The sequence below is a fragment of the Taurulus bubalis genome, assembly GCF_910589615.1.
Source record: "Taurulus bubalis genome assembly, chromosome: 19".
In the NCBI taxonomy this organism is placed as follows: domain Eukaryota; kingdom Metazoa; phylum Chordata; class Actinopteri; order Perciformes; family Cottidae; genus Taurulus; species Taurulus bubalis.
Window position 1 is genome coordinate 9,659,001 of NC_136607.1, and position 26,754 is coordinate 9,685,754.

General features: G+C 40.1%; 4 protein-coding genes across 6 annotated transcripts; 2 read left to right on the forward strand and 2 right to left on the reverse strand.

Moving 5' to 3' along the window:
- Window positions 1-1,426: 1,426 nt before the first annotated feature.
- rnf170 (ring finger protein 170) lies at window positions 1,427-4,981 on the reverse strand (the record flags this gene model as incomplete). Its single annotated transcript, XM_079235312.1, has 6 exons — window positions 1,427-2,833; window positions 3,166-3,297; window positions 3,615-3,688; window positions 3,948-4,062; window positions 4,367-4,442; window positions 4,842-4,981. 6 exons carry the CDS (start codon window positions 4,979-4,981, stop codon window positions 2,564-2,566), a joined length of 807 nt encoding a protein of 268 aa, XP_079091438.1. The 3' UTR covers window positions 1,427-2,563.
- Window positions 4,982-6,278: 1,297 nt separating this feature from the next.
- gpn3 (GPN-loop GTPase 3) lies at window positions 6,279-9,159 on the forward strand. Of its 3 annotated transcripts, none has more exons than XM_079235395.1 (8): window positions 6,279-6,443; window positions 6,591-6,699; window positions 7,198-7,365; window positions 7,701-7,825; window positions 7,958-8,073; window positions 8,360-8,456; window positions 8,529-8,657; window positions 8,757-9,159. In XM_079235395.1, exons 1-8 carry the CDS (start codon window positions 6,396-6,398, stop codon window positions 8,820-8,822), a joined length of 858 nt encoding a protein of 285 aa, XP_079091521.1. In that variant the 5' UTR covers window positions 6,279-6,395; the 3' UTR covers window positions 8,823-9,159. The 3 variants fall into 3 exon arrangements, with proteins under 3 accessions (XP_079091521.1, XP_079091522.1, XP_079091520.1); XM_079235396.1 differs by having other exon boundaries at window positions 8,529-8,583; window positions 8,757-8,797; XM_079235394.1 differs by having other exon boundaries at window positions 8,360-8,657.
- Window positions 9,160-9,249: 90 nt separating this feature from the next.
- On the forward strand, window positions 9,250-12,191 carry arpc3 (actin related protein 2/3 complex, subunit 3). Its single transcript, XM_079235708.1, has 7 exons — window positions 9,250-9,344; window positions 9,745-9,844; window positions 10,241-10,317; window positions 10,660-10,728; window positions 11,011-11,137; window positions 11,566-11,660; window positions 11,951-12,191. Exons 1-7 carry the CDS (start codon window positions 9,339-9,341, stop codon window positions 12,011-12,013), a joined length of 537 nt encoding a protein of 178 aa, XP_079091834.1. The 5' UTR covers window positions 9,250-9,338; the 3' UTR covers window positions 12,014-12,191.
- A 156-nt stretch (window positions 12,192-12,347) lies between these two features.
- ube2g1b (ubiquitin-conjugating enzyme E2G 1b) lies at window positions 12,348-16,354 on the reverse strand. The gene is made up of 6 exons (XM_079235443.1): window positions 16,187-16,354; window positions 15,642-15,744; window positions 15,425-15,522; window positions 14,257-14,435; window positions 13,816-13,926; window positions 12,348-13,641 (listed from the first exon to the last, which is right to left on the reverse strand). Exons 1-5 carry the CDS (start codon window positions 16,227-16,229, stop codon window positions 13,840-13,842), a joined length of 510 nt encoding a protein of 169 aa, XP_079091569.1. The 5' UTR covers window positions 16,230-16,354; the 3' UTR covers window positions 12,348-13,641; window positions 13,816-13,839.
- Between the last annotated feature and the right edge of the window lie 10,400 nt (window positions 16,355-26,754).

The following is a 26,754-nucleotide window of genomic DNA, read 5'->3' on the forward strand; positions in this document are numbered from 1 at the left end:
GGAGTGGTAATGGCATGACGTTTGGTGACACAAATATGAAGCTGTGCGTTGAAGTTGCATTTACAGCCACTTGCTTGCAAGGTTTGCTTGCAGGGCTGATCAACCTGCAGAAAGGAGCTGCTGGCTAAAGTGTTGATAAAAATGTGGAAAATATCTCTGGTCCAGTTTCGGTTTATTGTGCTTTACCAAACACATTTGCAATGTATTGAATAAGTAATTGTCATGCAGACAACTTTGGCCCAAGGCCCGGTAGGTAATCCAGCTTTGCTTGCCACAGAAGCAGAGAAGTAAAATACATTCTGTGGGTGCACCACTGGTAATGTCAGGTAGTGGTTCCCAACGTGGTTATCTAATTATGGGTTGTGAGATGATTACTAACATAGGAAAGCAGAAAACCATAGCCAAAACCAAAAAATGACATTAGTCTAATTCCTGCTTTTTCTTCTTCTTGTGAATTACAGGATAATTTTACCTCTTTAGGTTTTTAAATAGTATCATAGCCAATATATATATAGATAGCTGTCTCGTCTAGTTTGGGAAAGTGCACAGCTGACTCCCTTCTGAAGAAATAGTGGGGGTTGTGCTCAGAGACCAGTCTGTGTAAGGCAGACCTGTCTGGGGCATCATATGACCACTAAACTCAATACATTGTGAATGTCATGGCAAGTATCCCGACTGACAGCTCGTTATGGAATCCATCAAAGAGAACCATGATATAGTCTCAGTCACTTTGGAGCATTTTCCGTGGAAAACCCTTTAACTTGAGGAAGGTGAAGAGTGTGATAGTAATTGCTTGTGGAGGTGTCATCTTTTAGTATATTTTTTTTGGGTAGAAATTCTGATGCTGATTGCACCAAAGCAATGACTCTTCCAGCAGCTACAGGGCAAGACTCTCACCCAACTGGTTCCCTGCTGAAGATGAGCAGGAGATTTACAACACACGCTGCCTCAGTTTGGCTGTCAAAAACAAAAAAGGGAAAAGGGTGGAGGCTGCTCAAACACCCTGGAGACAAACTGGAGGACATGCTCGTCTGTAAGGACCGTGAATAGGAATGACAAAGCTCGGCATGTGCCACACCTTAAAACATGACATTCTGAGAGGGAGCTGAAGCAGTCAAGCAAACTGAATGTATTTTACATTTCACTGTTAATCTGCCAAATTAGCCCCAACCGCAATCTTGTTCTTCATCTTTTCATGAACACGAAGGCCAGTGCTTGCTCAGAAAATAGAGCCTCAAGGCAGGCAAATGGCCCGGATACAGTTTCAGTTGCCACTCCAAAGCAGAAATTTTCAGAGGGTAAAAAATCCCTCATGGACTCACAGTAACTTTAGGGTGCCAGGCAAAGCTTAATAGGAACAGAACAAATAATATATATCGACAAATTTAAGAGGTCACAAGACAAAAAGGGTTGAGAATGAGCACATCTTTACTGTGAGGCAGCATAACTTCAGCATGCCGTGGCAAAATATCTCCCAAAAAAAAAAAAAAACTGAATCACATATTGCATATTAATTTAATTTTGAAATATTGATTACCTTTTTTTTTTTTTTTTCCAACGGAACAACAGGTTACAAATTAGGACACTGATGTTCCAAAACATGAACTGATGAATGTGAACATCTTTGTGGTGTGCAGAGTTCAGTTGACTCTGAGCCTCAGGACTATACGTTCTGTATGGAAGACATTCAAACAATTAGCTTTAAGTTAATATTCATGACTTCAGCGTGTTTACATTCAACATGAACTATAATTACTCTCCGATACCTTTGGTTGGCCTTCTTTTGATGATCAAGACTACTTTTTAATTAAATGTGAAAAGTTATTAATGCAACAGCCTGATTGTCGTGTCCATCCTCAGTCCATGTGGATTCATGCAGAGAGGTTCAGACTTCGTCAGAGCTGCGCTATAAATGTAAACGGTTTGAAGCAAAATGATCATGTGACTTTTCGCACCACAAGGCTGTGATTTTTCTTTTTGGTCATTATGAATCTGCATAGTCGCAGGTTACTTAAACAAATGCATCATCAGTTTAATTGACCCAACTGGCTGCAATAGCCACGAAAAAAGATGGTTCAACGCTCAACAATCTCAATGCAGACAGCCAACTTTAAATGCATATAATCAAGACACTGCCATGTATACAATACATTCAAGATCACATTATGTTGCACAGTTGTCTTCATTATGTTCATGCACGTTAACCAAATAACTGGCAATGCTGACACAGAATTAGCTGGTAGTGTTCAGTTCGGAGTGTCTCTCAAGTCACTGAATGCACAATAACGACTTCCCTGGCAGAGTCTAATAGGTCTGATGCTGTCTTGTTGTGCGCCCTTGATCTCCCCCAATCTATAAACCATTCTTGGTGAATTATATCTACAGTGTGAACATTCAGAGTTCATTCTTTTGCTGACCCGTCTCCAGTGAACCTCTCTGAGAGACAGCATTATTGATCGACCGTGTTCTTTCATGCAGTCTTTACGTGTCCACCTCAGATGCCCGCGTTCGCTCTTCCTGAGCACGCTGTGAGCGAGCCAAAGCCTCTGGTATGAGTGAACCTCTAGCCATTTAGTCTCTGTGTTACCACCTCTCTGTACATGATGGAGATGTACACAAAGAGAAGTAGGATCACAAAGAAATCGTCCATGAATCCCAGCAGACCGAAAAGTGCCTCGGGGAGGATGTCGAGCGGCGAGGCCAGGTAGGTGATTGCTCCCACAAGGCAGAGAAGAATTCGAATCCTGAACATCCAGAAGAGGCCACCCACAGAGAACATCTCCCGAAAGGCATGACGAAGAAGGGTGGGCACATCTCGCAGCCTGTCCATATACTGAGAAGACAGATGAGACGAAATATATTATGAGAAGTTCTAAATGTACTCCCGATTGTAACGCCCAGCACAAGTCGTTATCGCATATGCATACTGGAATCTTTTACTAGCAGAGCCACAGATTATATAGTCTGGGAGGGGAATTTATGTTCTTAACACTCAAAAGTATAGTCAGTGATATTGCTTTTAACATACTTGAATAACATTTGTACCAGGACGACATGAATGTTAATGGTAGCAACTTTAACTCGTTTCTATTTAAATCATTGTTGCTAATCACACACACAAGTTATTTAAATATGAATATTGTATTGGCACTGTGGTATACTCACAGATCTCGGCTGGCCTGAGAACCTGCGATTGTAATCGAAGATGTCTGTTAATATCAGCTGAGGCTCCGCCGCCCCATCCTGGACCCTCTCAGGAGTGGTGTGCTCATGAAACAGTGGGAACATCAACGTCACCTGGGCAAGAGGTAGAAAAACCTATCAATGCTGATGCCCAAAAACTAATTGTGTGCCGCACACCTAGATGAATACAAATATTTGAATGAGGAGAGTAACGACAAGAAAACAATTACATCGAAAATAATAGATATTTCAACTGAGAGATAAACATGAGTATACAGTAAGTCTTTATAGATGAGAATTTAGCATTTATCTCGATGGGTAAATTTGGAAGATAGCATTGTTAACAGCTACCTGCAAGTCTGGTATGGAGAAATTGTAATATGAAAGCTCAGGTTAATCATTCTACATCCAACATTTATTATAAGTCTCACCATTTGTCTGCAGATGGGGCAATGAATAGCACCCAGCCATGTGCCATATCTCCAGTAGGCTATAATGCAGGATCCTATGCAGAAAAAAAGACTTTGCTTTATAACATGAATGTAGTAAGTATACATAAAAATCATGAAGAATTATTTTTTACAACTGGATTCTAAAGTAATTCGGACTTCTGTGTATTATCTAAAGCTATATCAGCATGTGTTAACAGAATAGAGCAAAGTAAACATACTCAAGTAATAACAATTACTGATAGATTTTTTTTTCTAATGTAACAGCTCGGTTTTGCTCAGTGTACATTACTAGAAACTGTACAACATTCTTACCACAGAAAAGGTGTCCACAATTGGTTTCCACAGGCAGAACGGCCTGCTGTAAACACACAGGACAGGACATGTCTGTGTAATACTGCTGCCTGGCCTCCGTCTGAGGATTTTCATCCTGACAAAATAAAAAATAAAATGCATGAAAATAAAAAACACACATGAAAGTTTAATTTGAGTCATCACAGAGCACACCATTTTTAAATGCATCTACTGATTGAAAAATAAATATTATACAAATGTATGAAAAATAAAACCAGTCATCAGTCCTGCAAAACCCCACAGGGCATATGACCTTATATACCTGCAAAATTGAGTAAAAATGTGTTGAACTTGTTTATGGTTAAATAAAGAAGTGTCTCTTGTGTATTTTTATGGTTGTATAACCATATATTGGCGGAGAGGCTTGTTTGCCTGCGTACCTGCTCGGTTTGGAGCTGTTGTCGGACGGCTCGAACATGCTCTTGATTCTCAGGATGAATGTTCTGCTGCACTTCTCTGAAGAAGAAAAAAGGTGAAAAGGCAGACATTTGACAGCTGAAGCTAATGAGTGGAACAACACAGAAAGCCATGCAAACTGACGAGACAATTTTCATTTCACGAAGAATTTGGTAAGCTGACACCAGGAGAATAAATGCAAAACTAAGCTTGCCGTACATGCCACTTTAATTTGAATTATAGAAAAATTCATAATACTGTAGTTAAATTAACGTTAGTGCCAAGCAGGTGTAACAGGCTGTGGAGGGAAGTTCTCCTTTGTGAGATTGAATTACAAATAAAGCTTTGTTGTTTGGTGGAATATATCTACTGGTTGCATTATACCTGTACCATAATTATAGTAATCACCTTTTAATGACAAAATTAAAAGATAAGAAAATAAATTGCATTTTAATTTACCTGAAGAGCAAAGTGAGAAGTCCTGCAAGGAAGGTAATACTTAGCACCACAACAAATAAGACCTGGTTGCTAACACCTTCAATGAGGGTGTCCTCATCTTGGTACAGGTAGTCCAAGTCTCCACATTGACTGTCCTCCATCACCGACACTCATAGCCTACAACACTAGGACACAAAGAGAGGTTAGCATTTCTCTTCTGTTTCTGATCCCGATCTATCCAAGAGTAAAATAAAACAGTATGCATTAGTAATATAACCTATACTGGATTATTACGTCTAAGTGCGAGTAGTATAAGCAACATTATTTATCTTGTGGATATCCCATCATGTAACTGAGTATACCACTATTAAAACAATCCAAAACTTTTGGATTTTAACATTTTCATTTTTCACTGAACTAATAAGCTTCAGCCACAAACAGAAGCTTGCTGTGACCAATGAACCAAAAACAATAATACCGTTAGCTTCTTATCATCAGCACATCTAACAAACTAGCATTTTTGAGCTAATCCAAGCCAATGTGAAACCAGAAATCACCAAAGCCGCTGTTGTTTACTTTCCTGACATTGTCAGCTGGCACTGTCCGCATTAAGATGACAATTAAGTTACTGTACTCACACTGCTAGCTAAATTTAGCGTTAGCGCAGAGTGGCCGTTACTCACTCATAATACGTAGAAATTAATATAGTTAACCTAGTTACCGTTATAAATACTGCTAACGCTGGTAGCCAACGTCGTGTCGTCTCGCTTTTGAAAGCACACCCGCCGCTTGAGATGGTTATTATTACACACCGATGAAACACAAATGGCTGGTCTTCTAAATCCGAGCTCAACCTGGCCAGTAATCGCCTGTAGTTAACGCTAAATCATAACCATAGCTAACGCTTCCCCCTGAGCCTGGTTAACCGACGGTTGGTCCTGGGTCCAACCAACGGTCGGGTCCAGCCGCTGCGAGCAACAGCTAAAGAGTCGTTCAACACAAGAGCACAATCGAGCAAATGTAAGTCTACGTGACGTGCCCGGCAGCGCAAGATATGACGATGACCTCCCCGTGAGTCCTGTGTGTGGCTCGACTTGCCAACTCTATTCACTCTTTTGAGCATCGAGACATTTTCAAGACAGATTTGAGGAGCACGCAAGAAGCAGTACAGTTGCCGTGGCGGGAATATACCGTGTACGAGAAGCCTGTTTGTGCAGGTTTGGCAACGAGTTTTGTTTCGCAGCAGTTTTGGTTTGTATATAAGAAGCAGAGTTGCAGCAGTCCTGCATACTGTTTCAGTTTGTTGCTTCCTCCTCCTCTTCGCCTTTTTCTTCTTCTGCGCTCCTGTTTACGCTTTTATCGACACTGCCAGGGGTGCCACCTAGGGGTAGGGGGCAGTAATGGGCCTTACGACGAGTGTGTGAACATCCCTGAAAACAAAAAGAAGAAGAAGAAGAAGAAGAAGAAGAAGAAGAAGACGAATTGCTAAGGCATCCATCAGTACATAACATAGCTAGCTACTGTCAGCGAATAGAGTTATTTCACTTGACCACAACACCTGCTCATTGAGGCAGCATGCCTCGTTATGCGCAGCTCGTGATGGGCCCGGCGGGGAGTGGGAAGGTACGTTATCAGCCATTTAGTCACACGTGCTGACATGCCTTGTTATGCTAGGCGGCTAAAGCGACGTGCTAAGGCATGAGGTTGTCTTATTGTCACAGCCACATCGATCCAGTTCAAGTTTGACTTGCCTTTTATTTTACATTTCAGAGTACCTACTGCTCCACCATGATCCAGCACTTGGCGAACATGAACCGCTCAGCCCATGTAGTCAATCTGGACCCAGCAGCTGAGCACTTTGACTACCCCGTCTTGGCAGGTGAATACAGCTTGTTTTTAGTTTTATACAATTATTATAGTACACAATATAGACACAATTGTAAGAAGAAATTAAAGAGTTGTGTTAATTTGTTACATGGATATGGGTTTAGATGGTGTTTTAGGTCTAATCAAGCTTTACAGTGAAACCACTGAAACATTGAGATGTGGTTTTCTAATTATGGATGGATGGGTGGATATATACATTATTTTGTTTTGCATACTGTACACTAACATACTCAACTAGGATACAGTTTAGTATGACCACACAGATGGTCAACTTAACAAGACAAAACAGTACAAAACAATGCACCCTAAATTGGGGAGTGTTTTTAATTTAAATGTAGCGTTATGTACTGTAGTGTGTTACAAATGATTCCTTCTTTACTGTACAGCACAATGTTATGATAGATATGTTCTGAATTACATGCTAACATGTTTTACTTGCTATTACCTTTAGTATACTTACACGACAATCTCACTGTTTTTGTGTCTGCAGACATCCGTGAGCTCATCCAGGTGGATGATGTAATGGAGGACCCTTCTCTCAGATTTGGCCCTAACGGAGGCCTGGTCTTCTGCATGGAGTACTTCGCCAACAACTTTGACTGGCTGGATGAGAGCCTGGGTCATGTGGAGGATGACTACATACTGTTCGACTGTCCAGGTAAACATCTTGTCAGACACATACTGGAGCAAGTGCAATGTGCCCACTTTGTTTGTGCTGGCCCAGTATGTGAAGAGTTGTAATGGGTGGTGAAATGGGATGAGGTGTGTTTTGTTAATGCACATTGTAATTACAATAGTAATAATAAAAAGAGCATGAATTAATTTAAGAAAGAAAACAAGGGGCGTGATATCCTAAAATAAGATCTGTCATGTTTTCTTTACGACATGTGCTAATTAATTACTGTTGGCACTGAATAGATACAGCATTGCCCCAGTTTTGGAGCTATGATTTTACAGCTCTAGCACAGTTTTGACATGTAGCTTCTTTTGCAGGTCAGATTGAACTTTATACACACCTCCCTGTAATGAAACAGCTGGTGGAGGAGCTCCAGCAGCGGGAGTTTCGGGTGTGTGGGGTCTTTCTGGTAGACTCCCAGTTCATGGTGGAGTCTTTCAAGGTAACAGACAATCTCTTGAGTGGCTTCATCTGCTTATTTGGTTCCTACGTGTGCCTGAGCACACGGGGCGCACTTCATTTTTTAATGAAAGCAAACATGGAGTCTCACATCTTCCCTCCTCTCCACACACAGTTCCTCTCAGGAGTCATGGCTGCCCTGAGTGCCATGGTGTTATTGGAGATCCCTCAAATAAGCATCATGACAAAAATGGACCTGCTTAGTCCCAAAGCCAAGAAGGAGATTGAGAAGTAAGTGCTGTAAGGGTACAGACATAGCAATGCTATGTGTCTTCAGTTCACATAAAACTTCACTAATGATTACCCTTAATGTTACTACTTAGACACGAATAAAGGAAGGGTTATCGTTACTTGAATGTTACTTTTACAGAATAGTCTGAACTAATAAAAAAATAATAAATAAACGTAGTAAAAAGAAAGCCTTATTTTTTTCCAGAATTCTTGAAAAGCTTACAAGTTAAACAAGTGTTTAGTGTGGAATCAGCATACATTGTGTTTTGCTTTGTTTTTTTACTAGGTACCTGGACCCAGATATGTACTCAATGATGGAAGATAACGTGGATCACATCAGAAGCAAAAAGTTCAAGAATCTGACTAAAGCCATCTGTGGTCTGGTAAGTGAAGGCCTTCATTTGATACTACGTTTAATTTTGGATCAGAATTTAAAAAAATGTCTCTGTGTACAGATTGATGACTACAGTATGGTGAGATTCCTGCCTTTTGACCGCACAGATGAGGAAGGTATTAACATAGTACTGCAAAATATTGACTTCTCTATCCAGTATGGAGAGGACCTGGAATTTAAGGAGCCAAGGGTAAAGAAACGAACAAAAAACAAATGCAATAAAATATCATTTATTATAATTATTGCATTATTCCTTGTGTTGTTATTTACATCCTTACTTGTTCTACAGGAGGCTGATGAAGACCCTGATAACCTAAATTATGATGAGGCGTTTCAAGACAAAGTGGACAGCTGAGGAGTCGAGCGACTGCAGGAATTCTGCAAAAAAACAGACGAGTTTTGAAAAAAATTATAGTTCAAGGATGACGAAGAACCAGGATTCCCGATATCAACTCCAGATGCAGAATAGCATGGAACTACAAGGACAACAAAAAAGGGGCATGTGTGGGGCAAAGACGAAGATCAATACCATGTATCGTTCATGTTCAGAAGTTTTTGTTGCAGTCCTTTTAGAGATTTGGGGGGATTTTAACCCATTCATGTTTCATTATTTCAGGGCCAAGTCTAATTGTAAAGAGTAGTTTGTAAATACATGTATTAATGCTATATTTTTAAATAAAATATGACAAAATATTCAACTTGACTTCCGGTGTGAATGAAACTGGTACGCTAGCGCCGCCGTGTGGACGGTACGCGACAGGACACGTAGCCACTTCCTGTAAAGCTGAAGGGTGGGACGGGCGGAAGCTGGGTCCTTCCGTGCTACTGTTTTCCTCTCGCTGAGCAGTTGGACTGATATTTATCACTCAACATGCCGGTGAGTAAACTCTACACGATTATTGACGAGCAGAAGCTCCTGTTGTGCGGTTTCGAGCAGAAAGAAATGCGCATAAACTCTGGTTCACACGAGGGCCTCCGAGTTGACGCTAGCTGTGATGACGAGTATCACTAGCTAACGCTAGCTATGTTAGCTTTTGCTCGCGATGTAGTGATGTTTTTACATGCCCGACATCATAAAGTCTTCGTTGTGATTTTTTTTTCTGCAACATTTTCATTGTTTAGTGTCTATAAAACGCTGTATCGTGATGGCATAGTTGTTTGAGCGGAAGGAGCCGTAGCAGAAATGTCACTGACGCTACCTGCCAGGAATGTAACGTTACCTGGTAAATATAAAACTACTTGAAAGCAACTTTTTCCTCTTTTTTTCTTCTTTAAAGGCGTATCACTCCAGCCTGATGGTCCCCGACACCAGAATGGTGGGGAACATGGCTTTGCTTCCTCTTAAAACCCAGTTCAAGGGACCTGCCAGAGGAGACGGTAAGGTTCACTACAGAAACACACGTTATGTTTAGTTTGTGCGTTAATGGAGTCTCACCCGTTACCTTGTTACGACACGTCCCTGATACACGGATTGGCTTCACCTCCATATATGGTCCGAAGAGTGCAGAGAGTTCAACTTCTTCATTCGTGTCTTGTTGTGGCTTCCAGCTTGTCTGTCTGTCAAGCTGAGTGTCCCTCTCAGATTCTGTATGTGACAAATCCAAAATAGAACTAAATCACACATTAAAAACGGATATGTGCTGCCCGAAACAGGAAATGACCTGCAGTGATGCACATAGTTTGACAACACTTGTTAAATGTAAATTCTCTCATTCATCATTATGAATTGATTCGAGAGCCTTTTATTCACCGATTCCTCTTTTTCCATTTCAGGTATCGAGTCAGACATCATCGATGAGGCCATCTACTACTTCAAGGCCAATGTTTTCTTTAAGAACTATGAAATCAAGGTACGTTGTGTAGTGTCACCTGTATTGGCAGCTTGCATTCATCCCTCATTTAAAGTGACCAAAGATGCCAAACTTAAGAACTGTGTGCTTGTAGATATTTGACAGGGAACCACACAGTTTTAAATTAGCTTGACAGTGAGAAACAAGTATGTACCTCACTAGTATGCCTGTTACTCAGTGTTTTCTCTTCCCTGTCTCTCTCTGTCTTGAAGCAGCTGTGTATTTTGATTCCTCCACATGCCCCAACTTGCTTCTTCCCGTTCCCCTCAGCAGTGCATATTTGCTCTGGAGACCTGGCTGGAACTGTACTGATTAACATTCATGGTTTTTGTGTGTTTTCAGAATGAGGCGGACAGGACACTGATCTATGTCACACTGTACATTTCTGAATGCTTGAAGAGGCTACAGAAGGTAATTCACACATTTGTTAATGGACAGAGTTGGTGGTGAAAATCTGGACTTTACACTGGCTTCATAATATTAGCATCAGCAATTTACAGGATTGTGCTAAAAATCTACTCGGGGTTAGCAAAGGGATTTTAATGAGTCATTAAATTAGTAGACTGTGTTGTTTTCCTTACACAATGGGAGGAGGAATTAATTGCTTAAATGCCTATTAAAATGTGTGTTAATTCCTTCAAACAGGTGCTCTGTCTAACCCTTTGCATTGGTGTGTTTGGTTGCTGTTTACAGTGCAGCTCCAGGAACCAGGGAGAGAAGGAGATGTACACTCTGGGCATCACTAACTTCCCCATTCCTGGAGAACCTGGCTTCCCTCTCAATGCTATGTATGTGAAACCTGCAAACAAGCAAGAGGACGGTAAGAACCAGCACCATCCCCGAGGTCTAATGCTGTTTCACTTCCCTGTTGTCCAGTATACGGTATCCATGTACCCGTGTCATATTTTTTTAAATACCGAGCCCAAAGTAATAACAATCCCAAAATAGCCATGCTGACCCCATCATCACTAAAGATGTTAGGTAGTGGCTGACATGTCAATTTTACTGAATCAACACAACTTCCATGCTGTCTTTGCATTAGGCATAGTCACAACTATGTCTACCCTTCATTTCTGGCTTTTTTTTCTCCTTTTTTTGGAACAATAAGAAAATATTAAAAAGGTGGGAGGTAAACAATTTGATCCCAGTAACAAATGAAATGTTATCCTGTGACATTTCTCCACAGTAAGTGTCTAAAACTGTTGTTGGTGGCTGTGATGATAATACTGTCTCCGTAACCTTTTCCAGAGACTATGAGGGCGTACCTCCAGCAGATCCGCCAGGAGACCGGCTTGAGGCTATGTGATCGCGTGTTTGATCCCCAGACAGACAAACCCAGCAAGGTGAGTCCAATGTTACACAACAGTTTTATACACACATTGTTATGAGGGGGCATTGTCGAAACGCTATAGCTGATCAAGGGTCAACAGCAGCCTGTAAGTACGTCCAGGTTTGGTTGATGGAGCACAGCCATTGTATCAATATAATGTATATCAACATATTGAGTACAGGATGTTGGAGCTCTAAATGTATTTCAGCATTAAAACAATCTGTTGCATGTTTTGTGACTAATGAATTCTTGCTCCAGATACTTTTCTTGACATATGTTATTCTCTTTTTTTTTCTTTTCCAGTGGTGGGTGTGCTTTGTCAAAAGGCAGTTCATGAACAAAAGTCTGTCAGCTCCTGGACAGTAAACGACTCAGGACTCTGTTTCTACTCTACACCTGCAAGATGGATGGATTTTTCTTTTGGTGGGGTCTGCTCCTTTTGTTGCTGAAATGATTTTATAATCTAAGTTTACGGAAATGTCTTTACTCGTTTGGATGTTGACCATATTGAGCTGGTTCTTAATTCAATAAAGTAATCATGATTGGAAAATGATGTGGAACTGTTTTGTTTATATAGCACTTCACATTTAAAACAGTTTAAATTTCAATCTGAAAAGTTTAAATTTACTGACTTAGACATTTGTTTTAGATAAAGACCAAGTTGTATAGTGGAGGTGTAGAAACATTTCACCACTCGCTCACATGTCCACAATATGGTTTATTACTAGTTTTCACAATGAAAAGTTCATTAAGTGGGTGCCTCTGCATACCTGTTATTCAACGGATGTCCATACTAAATCATACAAATCACGGTTGTGTGGCTCTGAGTCACTTGATCAGCAGATCATTTTGTAGGTGGTATAGGTCTTTACTATAGCAGACATTTTGACTTAACAGGAGAAAAATAAGTGTTACTGATAACTTACTAGCTACATTCTGTACAAGTGTTAAAGTACAGTGAAAGTGAGTGGAACTAGGACCCTGAAACTGGAGCCGCTAAATGGAATTAAGCCATTATTATACACCTGTGCATCTCCTGCGACATGTCAAAATGTCTTCTGTCAAAAAGGCCTATTTCAAGTGCTGTACAATATCAACATACCGCCTCTCCCAGAGGCAAGGTGAATGCATTTTCTCTGTACACATGCAGTGTTCAAAAGCGTATTGACAGTTTATCAAAGCAAGGACAAACAGTTTATATTTACACGAGTAAAAAAATGTAGCATGTTCGTTAAAATATATATATATATATATATTTATATATATATATATTTATTGGTGTGTATTCTCTTTGGTTTGCCCACAAGTTTTTTTTTTTCTGGATTCTAAACAGGCCTTCAGATGCAATTTTATCGCAGATATACGTTTCCTTTGCTGGCAGTCCACGTTAAGGCAGCGCTGGGTGATAAGTTTGCCCATCAGGGAGAGAAGGACCACGTTCTCTGCAGAACACTTAGGGTGTGCAGGGAAATGAGGGCCAGTGTGACTGTAAATATTGCAAAATTGCATATTTGACTAAAATAGCTGTGGACTGAATGGCTCAGTGTGGCAGGTTGAAAATAAACAAAAACCTCTAACAGATGATATGCATCTTAAAACAGCCTCACTCTAAATAAATAGGTCAATATAAATGTAAACTAAATAACAAAATGTTGCATTTATCAACGAGGATTCCTGCTAGAAATCTGACGCGTATGTACATTAGAGAAAGTATTAGGCTGTGTAATTAATCTTCCTGTAAGGGAAATGTGGATGCGTGACCACTAAGTGTCTGGTGCAATTGATGGTGGACAATTTAACCCATGGCAGCATGAATGCCCCTGCCAGTCAGCAACATTTATAAATATCAACCCTCAAATTGCAAAATTAGTAGAGAAATATGAATTTTTAAACTGTTCCTGCGAGTCTTTTTCTTGTTTCGGTGACTAGTTGAGGGCCCCGTGGTCATCGAGCCAAAGTGTAACCAGTTGTCAAATCCCCTATCCAGTTCCAATCTGAAACAAAATAAACACGGAGGTTTGGTCATCATTGTGGTTTAATGTTGTGTAAACCTACGGCTCTTTGCTGGTCTGGTTTCACAAGGAAAAACATCAGCTCGATGAGCAGCAACAGTAACTCAACTGTGTGCGATCACTCTACGATGAATCCTGACAGGCGGTGCTACTTACTGTGTTGAGGGCGGGAGTAAGGCCTTAATCATACGCCATCTCTTGACTCCTCCGCACACAGCGGGCCACCTTCTTCTTAAAAACTCCTCTAGGATCCTCCCGCCACTCTTTCTGCAGGATAGAACACAAACTCTATCAACTATCACTTTAGAGTTACCATTACATCCTAATGTCCTTTCTTTCTACTTAATTCTTGGCCACACATTTTGCTCAAAAAAAAAAAAAAGTCCCAACACAGCATTTTAAACTTGAGTTTGAACGGTTGCCTTTTTCTGTCTCGAGGCCGCTCCTCTGAATAAAGCTACAACGCCTTTGAACCCAACAAAGACTTCACTGTGAATACTCAGGTTCAAATTAAGTCTGGAAAGTACAGTAAGCATCACTGGTGAAAAATAACTGAGCCCAGCTTGGGAGCGATTTTAGGAGACAGTGGGCACTTACAGCTGCGTCTACATTGGCGGGAGAGTCTCCATTGGGATCTGCCAACATGGAGATAACGCTGATCATGATGGTCTCAACTGTATGGATTGGCAGCCAGCGCTCCTCTGGCTTCTCATAGCCATACTTGTCCTCACCAGGTTCATGCAGGATGGAGATGCAGACATCTCCATTTTTTGCCACTAGTAGACAAACAGGAATACACAGAGATTACGGACATGTAGAACTGGCCGATAATTCAATCTAACAATTTCAACGGAATCACATTGTGGTGAAATCAATACATGAGATAACGTGGTACACAACTTTGTCATATAAATTGATAATAATGAAAACATTTCAAAAAGCCTGAATTGATCAGAATTCTGCTGGGAACACCCCAGTGTAGTTAAATAAAACCATTGTCTTAATCTGAGTCTGTATTTATGTGCATGTATTAGTCAGTGTATAGAAGAAAATATTGCATCTTTAGAATTTTACCTGAAACTTTTTTTTTAGAAAATACAAAGTACTTTTTGTTCGAAAAGTATTTATTCAAACAGGACTAAATAGGCGTTACCATGTGGTACATTGACTTTCTATTGAATTACCAGAAAATTTGCTGTATTGCGATATATTTGTATATTGTTTTTGAGATATGAAATGACCTATAACATGATTATAGATTTGGCCCTTATTGCCCAGCCTTACTGACACGTTTGTACTAAAGCAGAAGATCAGGTTCCATACTGCAGCTCTGCACTCTGCAAAAAGTCAAACCTAACACATTTAATTGTGAAGCCACTTAGTGAGAGACTCTTGTCGAGGCATCTTTAGCACAGAACTGCAACTGCAAACTAAAACCCTCAAGGCAACTAGTGGCCTGTGTTTAAATATCAAAATACCAACACAGAAAATGTGTCCATTCCGCCGAAATGAAGCAAAAAATTTATTCACATCTACATTATAGCAGATACTAAAAAAACAGAATCCAATGTTAAACATTTTCCAATAATGTTAACTGTTTTGCAATGGAGTATAAAGGTCTTAGTGACTGTTATAGCCATTTATGGCTATTTCCATAGGCTACCCTGATATTCGTTTTCACACCAGCTGCAGACTAAAATGTATGGATTACTTTCTTTGATATAGAATAATAAGAGCAACAGAAGCCCGGTCAGTTAGTCCTCACCATTTGGATGCCAGATTTCTGTGACGAACTTCATCTTGGGAGGCCTCAGAGGATAGTCACGGGGGAAAGTTAGTGTGGCTTTGAAGAAACCTCCTTCACTACAGATGACAAATAGGATGTACAGTTATTGTTAATGTACAGTGTGACTTAATATACGGTTAAAAACAGTGGGGTTTATGAGCGAAAATAAGTCCACTGGCAAAGGGATTTCTCTCACAATATCGTGTCTTGAGGTCCAATGACAACCACTTCCCACTGATAGATGTCATCGTCATCGACGAGACCGGCAGAGAAGCCTTCCACTGGGTTCTTGTTGAGCTCTGGAAAATAAGTTGCAATTAGCCTGACGTAATGTGGACGGAAGCAGTTGAAACTCAGGTTTTAGTCACACTAACTACATCAACACGAGTAGTACGTTGACTATACTTACAAATGTATTGGCATTAGCATGAGGTAAGTTAAATCAGTGCCCCTGCTGTCAACCTAGCAATGCTTAGTTAGCTGAATATCCAACGTACGTAATTAGTGGCCCGTGTCACTGGTTATTGAGCAACAACTAGCCTGACTCATACTCTCCCAGCTGTCTGCTACGCTTCGTCTGTAACGTTACACGTGCACTTAGTTGTTGTCCCTCGCGGTGTCCGTACGTAAGAACATAAACTGACCAAACGGCTCGTTCACGTTGAACGCAGCGGTGGCTCTGGTGCGACTGGAGCCTCACGTGCAGTGAAATAAGGTCCAGTAGCAAGTTAGCAAACTTACCTGCTAATTGTTTACGGAGCAACAACGAGGAGCGTTCTGTCATTTTATAGCTATAACGTTGTGTTTCCCAACTCCGTCGTTTGTATTGATTAACGCCAACTAACTGTCAAACTGTCAACGCGGTTGAATTTAACATTGGGCAGAGAATGAAGCTAACGCCGTCCACGTTTTCTCATCTGCCTCTGTGGTCAAGACCAATAAATAACATGAGTCAAAAACCTAAAAAAAATTGTGAGCAACAAAGGGAGGTTTTATTTCCTCAGTTTAACCTGTCAGGCAAGCCTTTCTTCCGGGGTTTGTTCGGTCCTTGATGAGTTTAACCAAATTATGTCATCTTAACGCCACACCAAGGGCCATGGCTGATGTACATGGCGGTTAACTTTGGTAAATCATTTCGAAGTTATTGCTCACATAGGTTAGAATGTGCTGCCTGTCAGGTAAAATCGAGGGATAATTATTCTCTAACTACTTTCTCTTCTTCGTGTAGCTGCGCAGCAGGCCAATAGCCCCATTGGTGCATCACTGCCTCCAACCGTTTGTAATGAACACTACACGTTCTCTTTTTACACTGAGGTGTAGACTTGTGGAGAAGATACAGCAACAAGACGCCACAAGTTAAAACTACCGATTAATTCCGGTTTGCCACACTTCAGTTATAATCCTGGCAACTTGAAGAAGGCTTTAACAGCATTGGGACGATCCTGTGGGAAATAACCTGACAGAAAATATGTTGAACAGTACTGAATAAATCAAATTTATGCTAAATTAAATTCATGTGAAATGTGTGACTATGGCCTTGTCTGCACAGAGATCTGACCTACAGTATACCAAACAACGTTGCTTTAAATTAGAAAGCCAACTATAAAACCCAGGTGTTATTGACCAACAGCAGTGCTTGAGCTCACATTGCTCTTATGTCTAAATGGGAGCAAATCCCTGAGCTCAACTGTAGCTTATAAAACAGTGTCTGAGTCTTAATTATCTTTATTGCCAAATCACTTACCTACAGAATGTGTCCCCTGCTGAAACACTGACATACCTTATACTCTCCTTCCCCCACTCCTTCTGCCATCTCCTAGTTGTTTCCTCTCCTATTTACCGCTTTCAGATCGCAGCTTCAAATCCACATCATCTCACTCTATTCCTTACCTGCCACATTAGCAACACCGTAGCCAACTCATCTGCAAAAGCACAAAGCACTCCCATCCACTCAATTCAGAGCCACTAAAAGCTGAAAAACGTTTTCAGGTCTGACCAAAGATCATCCCCTAGCAGTGCTGTTAGTGCATCTGCTGAAGAAAATACCTGTAATGGTGTTACCTCTGGTAAAAACTAGCAATAGTTTTTCTGTATAAAATCTGCAGGTGCAATTCTCACTTCTCATTTGGGCTTTTTGAACCTCATCATTAAACTTTGACTTTCCACAATCATCCTTTATTCTCTTCCCCAGTACTGATAGACCTGTTTAGGATCTGATAATACTGTTCTAAAGCCTGGCCAGCAGGCTGTGTGACGTTTCATCTCCACCTCCTGACATGCCGTGCTCACAGAGCTGCCCTTTTCTTTCGGTTTCTCTGGGTGAACCTCAGGCTCTCCTTGTACATCTTAACTCCTTACACCTGTTCTCGAATGCCTCCATAGTACTTTTAGTATGTAACATGCAGGCTCATGGTCTCGGTGAATAGCCTATAAATCACATATTGGTGTTTTATTCTCTCATATCTGTCTTATTTTATAGCTTGTCTGGTCTCCTGCATGTTTCAACACATACTTTTAGAGAATGAAACCTCATATAATGTTTTTGAACCAACCTGCTTCTCCAGCTTGAAAACATTCACTACCCTCTCTCTATATGATCTTAAACATAACCGTTGCAGTGGCATCCTTTCCCTGGTTTTAAAATGGAAACATTGCCTCTATTACATCATCAAGTCTCCCATTATTAAGATAATTTTTACCTTAATGATCCAGCTTCATAATGACCCTTGCGATGTTTTCGCGCAGCTCTCTGGACTAAATTCATTTCACCATCTGCATTATCACATGCTACCTTCCTCCATAACATGGTGCAACAAAACTGTAAAAGGACCAGTTTATCCTCAGAAATATCAATACATCTTTTAATTTCTTGCCCATTCACAGCAATACATACAACATACTATGTCATTGTCTTGAACCAATTTGCATTCTGACTGACTGAACATACTTCTCAAGTCCCCTGACAAAGCCCTCTGTATTTCCTTAATATGCAACTCCTCTCCTCCACATTTGATCTTCCAGGAACGTCTCTGTTGCTTTAGCCAGAACTCTGGTCACCTCAGCTCTCTTACTGACTGACATTGTTTTTTGCCTACAGGCACTCATGATAAATGTAGAGAAAAGACAGTGTTCTCATCAAATATGCATCGGGGGGACTTTCTACTTGGGTTGGTCTTGAGGGTGGTATTTCCATGCACACCCACATATCCTGCTGTCACCTTCCGTTTTTCAAAAAGCTTTCTTGCATATGATCCTTGCCACATCACACCCATCATCTTGCATCCCTGCAGACTACAGAAACTGTCAACATTTAAAAGACGACAATACATTCTTCTATTTATTAAATATGATGCATACACAGAAGTTGCCACTTGTTGGTTTGGAACAAACTATTTCTAACATGTTTACAGAACCAATGCTTTTTTTTTTTTTTTTTTTACAAATGATCAGATGGAGCAATTAGCAAAATACTAAGGAAAACACATGAAGAACACACATTTATCTTTGACAAAAAAGCTATGAAGGTATCGGAGGAGGAGAGGTTTCAACCTTTACCTATGGTCGTGAGCTTTGGGTAGTAACCAGAATGAGATTGCGGGTACAAGCAGCTGAAAGGAGTTTCTTCAGTAGGGTGTCTGGGCCTGAGAAATAGGGTAAGAAGCTCAGACATCCAGAGGAAGTTGAGGTGGTTTGGGCATCAGGCAGTTCTGGTCACCTTAATTTTGAAGGTTTTCCAAGCTTGCAACCCAACCTTGTAGAACCAAAATTAAATGGATGGATTGAACTTTGAGTGCTAACAATACCACTGGCACAAGACAGAAAAGCTATACTTGCTGTATTGTCTTATTTGTATAACGCAGTGATGCCGTTACATGCTGCGTAAATCATTAAGCAGTGATATAGCTAGCTCATTGATGTGCAAAGAGTTGCATGCATTTGCCTTTGTGTGCACATGAGCACTGAAACCAGAGAAGGAAGAGACACAGAGCCCTGGCCAGTGGCTAATAGCAGGTCATTTGTTCCATTGATTAGAGCTGTCTCATTGCCGTTCTGAGATCGAAACCACATTGGAGTATACAATTGATACTCTTCAAAAGGAGAAAAGGAATCAGTTGCAGACTCGCAACTCTTTCCTTGAGAATTAACTATGAAATGGAAGATTAGACCCCTTCAAAAGTGAGGTGAAAAGTACACACTAACCTGGGATTGAACTGCACCTTTAGAAGAAAGAAACCGGGAAATCAGCTATAATCACCGGTCTGATGAGAGAAAAGATCAAGTGGGAGATTGTGATTGGCTCTGAAATTAAATGAATTATTGGTGTTAGTTTCAGCCTGGTTAAAGATAGATCTTGTCAGAACTAGGGTCATTCTTTCCTTTCTTAAGAACACACCATTTTGGTCATGCATGTGCAACCTGAATACCATGGAGCTAAATGTCACATACCCTCTGCTAAGGGATTTGATTTATCACACAGACTACTTAATGTTGTTATGATCCCAGACCTGTACTGTCTGTTCTGTTCACTATAGTCTGAACATACGAGTTTGTCTGATGCACATGGAGAGCTGGACTCTCTGAACTCAGAGAGTAATGCTGTAATGTTGCAAGGAATTTAAGTCAAACACAAGTTTGAGCCTTGGGCACTGCTGTTTATAAAATATAGTCCATGTGGACCAGGATTTGCTGACTCAATTGCTACTCAATGTGAAAATATGATCAAAGCTTAACTAGATTCTCAAGGTTGTGCACAAACTATCTGCTCACCTGTGCATTTGACCATGTGTGCTGTTTTTCTAAATTTGTTTTAGAGTGAACTTAATTTACAAATCCTGTCAACATGTGCCTGATGGCTTGTTTCTCTAAGTTTGTTCATGCCGACAGCGATCAAATAAGGTTTGTTTGGAAAATATTCTGTGCATATGTGCTGACAATGACACTTTAGTCATTCATACATACTCATTCATACTTGTCTTGCAAACATCTTGTTTAACACAGTCTGCTGCTCATCTTGTTGATTTGATGTATTTTGGAATCTCTGTGTGTGGAAAGATGCTATTGCTTCCGCTGATACTTTAATGTTTGATGATTTATATTAGCGATATGTTCTACTAGTCATGAAACTGCAAAACAGCAAGCTGGTAGTAAGCTATTGTGATGGTGCTAAAGCAATTAGCAGATATAAGTTACTATTCGCGGGAATACTGGCTCTCTTGGGAACGTGACAGTTGTTAAAAAGGATCACAACAATTTGCAGCCTGGAACCAACAGTGTTTTTTTCCCCCAGTCCAATGGGGATTTTGAACTTTGCACCTTATTATAGGAAACCAAGTTAAGTGATTAATATATTTAAACCTCAAAGGAACAGAGATTGTGCACATATATCCATCTGTTTGTTTATTTTCAATCCGTGACACACATTATGTCAGAACTATCGCCATGAAAGTCCAGCAGCAGCAGCCATTGATTGATTGATTGAGTGACTCTTTGACCTTTCCTCCAGCCGTGTTGGTTAAGTACATCCACAAGTGGTGCAGTTTCTTTGCTCAGGAATCCCAATTAATGGCATGACTGTTTCTGGCCAGCCAATAGGAACAACATCAAAGTGCTTCAGTAGACATCCAGAAAACTACATTTCTAGAATAAGATGATCAATGGAGAACTAATTTGAGGTAGCGAGGTTATGAAAACACATTTTCACATGGAATTTATTGATTTGCTCGATTGGTTGGAACACTTGATTTAAACTTCCATTCATTCCTCGCTTTTGTTTTCTTTGCTGAGGACCCAAATAACTCACTCTCTAATGTAAGACATTTCATCACTGAGGGAAAGGGAGGGGCCGTATATTGTAGAAGTGTTTGAATGTTTCAGCACCACGGTGAGAGACATTGCAGGTTTGACTTAACTACTCGTTGATATAATATACAATACACTTATGATTTATCATTATTTCGCTCAATAACTGACGGGCGTACAGCTGATTTCAAATCTATCTCAGGAAACGTATTACAGTGTGATTTTTTTTAAAACTAGTGAACATGATATTGACAAAAAGTCTTATTAATATCAAAGTATAACCATACTATTTCCACTGTCATTCCCAAGAGGTCCACACTTAATATATTATAAGCTCAATATAGACTTTATCACAGCTACAAATATAGCAGCCATTAAACAAGCTGAGCTACTTTGTACCGTCTCAAGTACCGGTAAACACCATCATATTTATGAAATATGAATAAAACACTTGTCTCCAACAACAGCAAATTGGCTCATTTGCTGTTTTTCGTTTCTAAAGTCGTTTATTTAAGGAGTTTCATTTCCTTTCTATAGGAAATTTGACATATTGTAAATGTCAAATTCATTATTGCATTCATTATAGTTGATTGCATGCAGCCCACCTCACCACTCAACTGCGAGCAAAGAAAATAAATATGTCTGGGAATAGGCAACAGTCATGTTTTTTATGATCATATCTGTAGTTGCCTCAGAATTGACTTAAAAATAAAAGGGTGAATAATACAAATAATACTTAGAAAGCTGTTGTTATATGAAAGCAGCAAGTGGTGTAGAATTGTGATAATACATAGATGAATAAGAAGAACAAGAGAAAGAGGAGTAGAAAGACAAATAGATTAATTTTCACTTCATGCGGTCCAGTGGAGCACATGCACTGGAGGTAGACGTTACCTTTCAGTAGATGGCAGTGTGACCCACATTATAAATACAAGGCTTCAAATATGGATGAGTTTAAGATTACAAACTGCAACTTTGGTGGTTTGAATTGTTTGACAGTTTAACTTTTCTTATTTATTTTTTTCTATCTGGAGAAAGTTGTCGAGCATGCAATTTTCTCTACAATCTTGCAAGACAAACACACCAGAGAGCAGCAGTGATTCCTGTAAAGTAAATGGGTGAGATAAGAACATCACTTTCCCTGTCCAACATCCTTTCCTGATCATCTGGGGACTTGCACCGGCTATCTTGCAGTTGCACAATGGCTTTTCCAGGACATAGACTCACCCGTTATTCTGAAAACGTAGACTGTACATTAGGATGATTCACCAAAGGTCAGGGCTTACAGGCTCATTATCTTCCAACAAAAAACAATTATTCACTATGTGTATGACGACTCTAGAGGGAACAACAGCAGAGTTTGAGACTTTAGGCTTAGCCTTTAGGCTGAAACTGTCAAACTTTATAAGAAGGATCAAAAGTAAAAGGTGCATTGTTAGATAAGAGAAAATAAAAAGTTTGAAAGGACAACCATTTTTATGATAAAAGTGTCAATTTCTAATTGTTTCTATACACAAAAATCCATATGTATAACGAGGCAATTGTGACTAAGCGGAATTATATTGGTGAAATCACAATTTTTTGAGATTTTAGTTTAATGTTTTGACAGCTCTTTCCCGTGTGTGTTTTATTTTCACATTGCTACACCCTGCTTTAAATAATGGAGTATTAAATCCCCCGGGGACAGCTCAACACCCTGCATGGCTGATTACATCCTGCTTTGATTTAAATGCACTCATCCCTCACAAACATCACTGGAGTCCCCTGGTTCTGCCCGGAAATTAGTGGGCCGGTCAAAATGATTAATAAATGGCTTGTGAGTAAATCTGATGTTGTCACTGTAGAGCTGACACAACCCAGTCGGGGTTCCAATATCCCTCTGCCTGTTCGTATGAGGGCAGAGTTATAAAAGATGTGTACAGTGGTTTCCCTAATATTCACAGATATCTTTAAAGAAAAACATCTGTCGGAGGCAAGATGTTTTTTTTTACCCAAAGGGGTAAGATAGAATACTTCTGTTACAGAAATTGCTATATTTTTTATTTTTATTTTGAAAATCTCTACATCTCGACCACTTTTGGTCTCTTCCATTCAACCAATCTGAGTTGGATTGAATGTGATCTGAGCTTCAATTTAAGCTGTTACCAGCCAACCAGGTTGTTGTTCATAATTACTGCTCAGTCTAACTTGTAAACAAATAACAAATATGATGTTCGACTTTTTGATTGAAGATTAATGATAGATTATGGGCAAATATGACACATAACAATTCCCAGTGAAAACACATGAATACACTTTGTATGCAAATGAGACCTCTGATGTGTTTTTTGTTGCCTGTTGACATTTCAGTGCAGGACCTTTAAAACTGCCACTGTAAATACATAGAGAGTGAGTGGAAAACCGGGACAATACTTCCTGCTTTGTGCTTATAAAAACCAATTGCCCTATCACTGAGCATTGTCTCGTTAGTAAAGTAATAGGCAGAGGGCCCCCTCAGGCTTATGACCAGGAATAGCTGTCCTGATTGTCCTCTCAGTTGGTGGCCGTGAATAAGAGGCTTCATGTGTTCAATGTTCATCAATGTTCCTGTTTATTCACATATACGGATAACACAACAAGGCATGACACAGAGGAAAACAGAATTGATTAACACGATTACAGGATGAGAACAAGATTGGCCTGGATAACACAATATCCAGCAGAGATCACGCATGCACGCAAACAGGTTGAAAGAGAAGCTGAGAGTGTAAATTCTGTTTTAATATCACCCCATTACACTTTAATCTACTTTTGGGAAAAGTGCGATTATGTGGTATCACATCTGGTTTTGAGGAGAAAAGCTCTTGATCTAGAGTGCTTATTCAAGTACCATTCATTTTGAATGGGAGATGTACAATTTCTTCCAACTCGAGTGATTTAAATCAAATCCCTGTTAAGGGAGAAGATGATATAAGATGTTTAGTAGACATTTGTCTCAGTGGGTAATGATTGCTCCGAAGGACTTCAATGTATATATATTTCTTTCGTGAAAAGCCATTCTCTGTGTACCCTAAATAGTTATTTGCCTCCAAATAGGCTCAATGACCAACTCCTACAATCAATTTATCATTGATGTTTTAGGGTGCACCCAAGCGAAATTCTTATGTACAATGCGACACGAGAGGCAGAAACAAGGTTACTGATGAGCTCTGTCTGAGGAGCAGAATTTTGATTTATTGCTCCCCGACATGACTGCAGTGAACACAGGTGGTGCAATCAGAGCAATGGTTGGTGTAATTGTGTTTGGCCTTTTGCAATATGTCTGTATTCAATGTATTCTCAAGGTTTGTCCAAACATGACGAAAATCAAACATTTCATATCGAAAGTATACTAGAAATTTCTAATCCCATTTGACCTTTAGTGTTTTGATACTTCTTGCATGCCTTTCATATCTATGTGGCCTCCTGCCCGTACCTTTATTCCAAGATGTGTGATTGTTCACACAGTCATTACATTTGCCTTTTTCATGTATCCAATCACTGTACTCCCATCTTTTGTTTAAACCCAAATCATGTACAACAGTGATCCTAAACTTATATACTGTACTTATATAGTTGCCAGGGAGTATGAGGGAAAGATTGTAGAGTAGCTCAACTCATTTGATAAAATGATGATTTGATTAAAACATCATATCCACATATTGAGTCAGCTATAACACCTGGACACAACACCATTAAGAATGCGTGACAAGTAACAAACGAATAAAGGATTGATACCTCTAATAAAATGATTAGAGGTAGAATAGCTAAACATATATGTAAACACAGTGGAAGTATTTAGCTCAAAATAATGGTTAAAATACGTAAAATAGATGAATAAACGAAAGAGTTAGCTTAAAGTAATGGATAAATGGTTGAAATTCAATTTCAGTAACTCCCAAAGGTAGTAGTGAGTAGTGAGTAGTGCAAACATTGACAGTTCAATTGTGTCTACATTTACAACACGGATATTTTGTTTCAATTAAAATGTACTTAAGTTATTTTAGTTTGTCTGACCCAGATTTTGGAAAAACAAAGGTTGGGAATCCCTGATGTAGTACAAAAAAATGAACTAACCTGTTTGCTTCCCTCTTTTCCCATTAAACCAATCATCATATGTGACCTGTAAAGTCACAACTGTAAAGTCTAGAATACGCTTGCAATTTCTGGTGATCGACAACTTTGTGTTTTGAGTGCAGGCATAACCAGAAGAATGAGATTGTCACATGAACTCTGTCCCCCACATCCATGTGTACTCTAACTCACATTTCAAAACTTTGTCAGCCTGCATCTTTGTAGCCTCAAGAGCAAGATGAGTGCAGGCACCAAAATAGGATTTACATATTTTGATGTGGCGTAGGTGGAGTGGTAACCTCCCTTGTAAAAAAACAACTGAAAAGGTGAGCGTAGGTTGGCACACTGAAGTCTTAAATAAGGTTTTCCTTGTCTTCAATTCTGCCAGATACGGCACATATAGTCCTAATTACCATGTAGACGTTCTGGGACTCAAAAGAGGAGAAGATAGTGCTCCTGAAGGCTTTTGGCAATTTTGGGTGCTTGACTTCTTGAAATTGAAAAGATATATACGCAGCCTCTGGAGTATATTTCTCCAGAGATTTCAACCGGTGTGCCGGTGCCTTTTGTGCAATTTAGAATCAGGGAGTTTGATCCAGGTACTTGGCGGGTACACTCTCCATCATGCACCATACAATTAGAACGGACTAAGCGTCAAATATGCAGATTTCTGATCGGCAGCTGAGTGTGACGCTTCTTCCCGCTTGCCATTAAGAGTTATCCTGTGCAAGCTTCAGTCTGGAGGGAGGATCGACAGGCGGCCGAGGTGGTTCTTATTCGTGTTTTTCTTTTTTAGAGCTTTTCTGCAGCTGAATTGGACCAATCGATCAGGATAGTTAATATTCCATGTGTACTGTTCCTTCAACCCGGTCCATTCCCAATGTTGTTCTTTTCTGACATCACAACAATTTGGCTGCTGCTGTTGAAAGAAACAGGATGCATGCTCATGTTCAAAGACAGCCTCAGTCTCTGCCAGTAGTCTGAAGAGCAATATTCCACCCAGCTGTTTTCACTGTGCCTGCTTTGCATTATGGGGTTATTTCCCTCCAGCGCTGTTTTGCTTTGGATTGAAGAGAGGACAAAATAAAGGCGACTGCTGCAATTTTATCCCTATTGGCCCCGTAGCCAATTGGCCCTTTATCAAACAGGGGTCTCATCTATCAAGCCAAAGACGGGTATTGAAATTGCCCCGCTGGCCACAAATCAGACCAATGGATCGGCCTTTATCTCAGACAAGGCCGTCATCACTCTGTAGTGGCTGGAAGGGGAGGAACCAGGCCATTTAAGAGTCTATCCTGCGTTTCTTTGCTGATGGATGTGGCCTGCTTGACCTCCCTTTGACCAGGAGCCACTGGACGAGGACCAAACCTGTGCTTAACCTGGATCATTATCTGGCTGCAAGTGTGTGTTTGATTCTC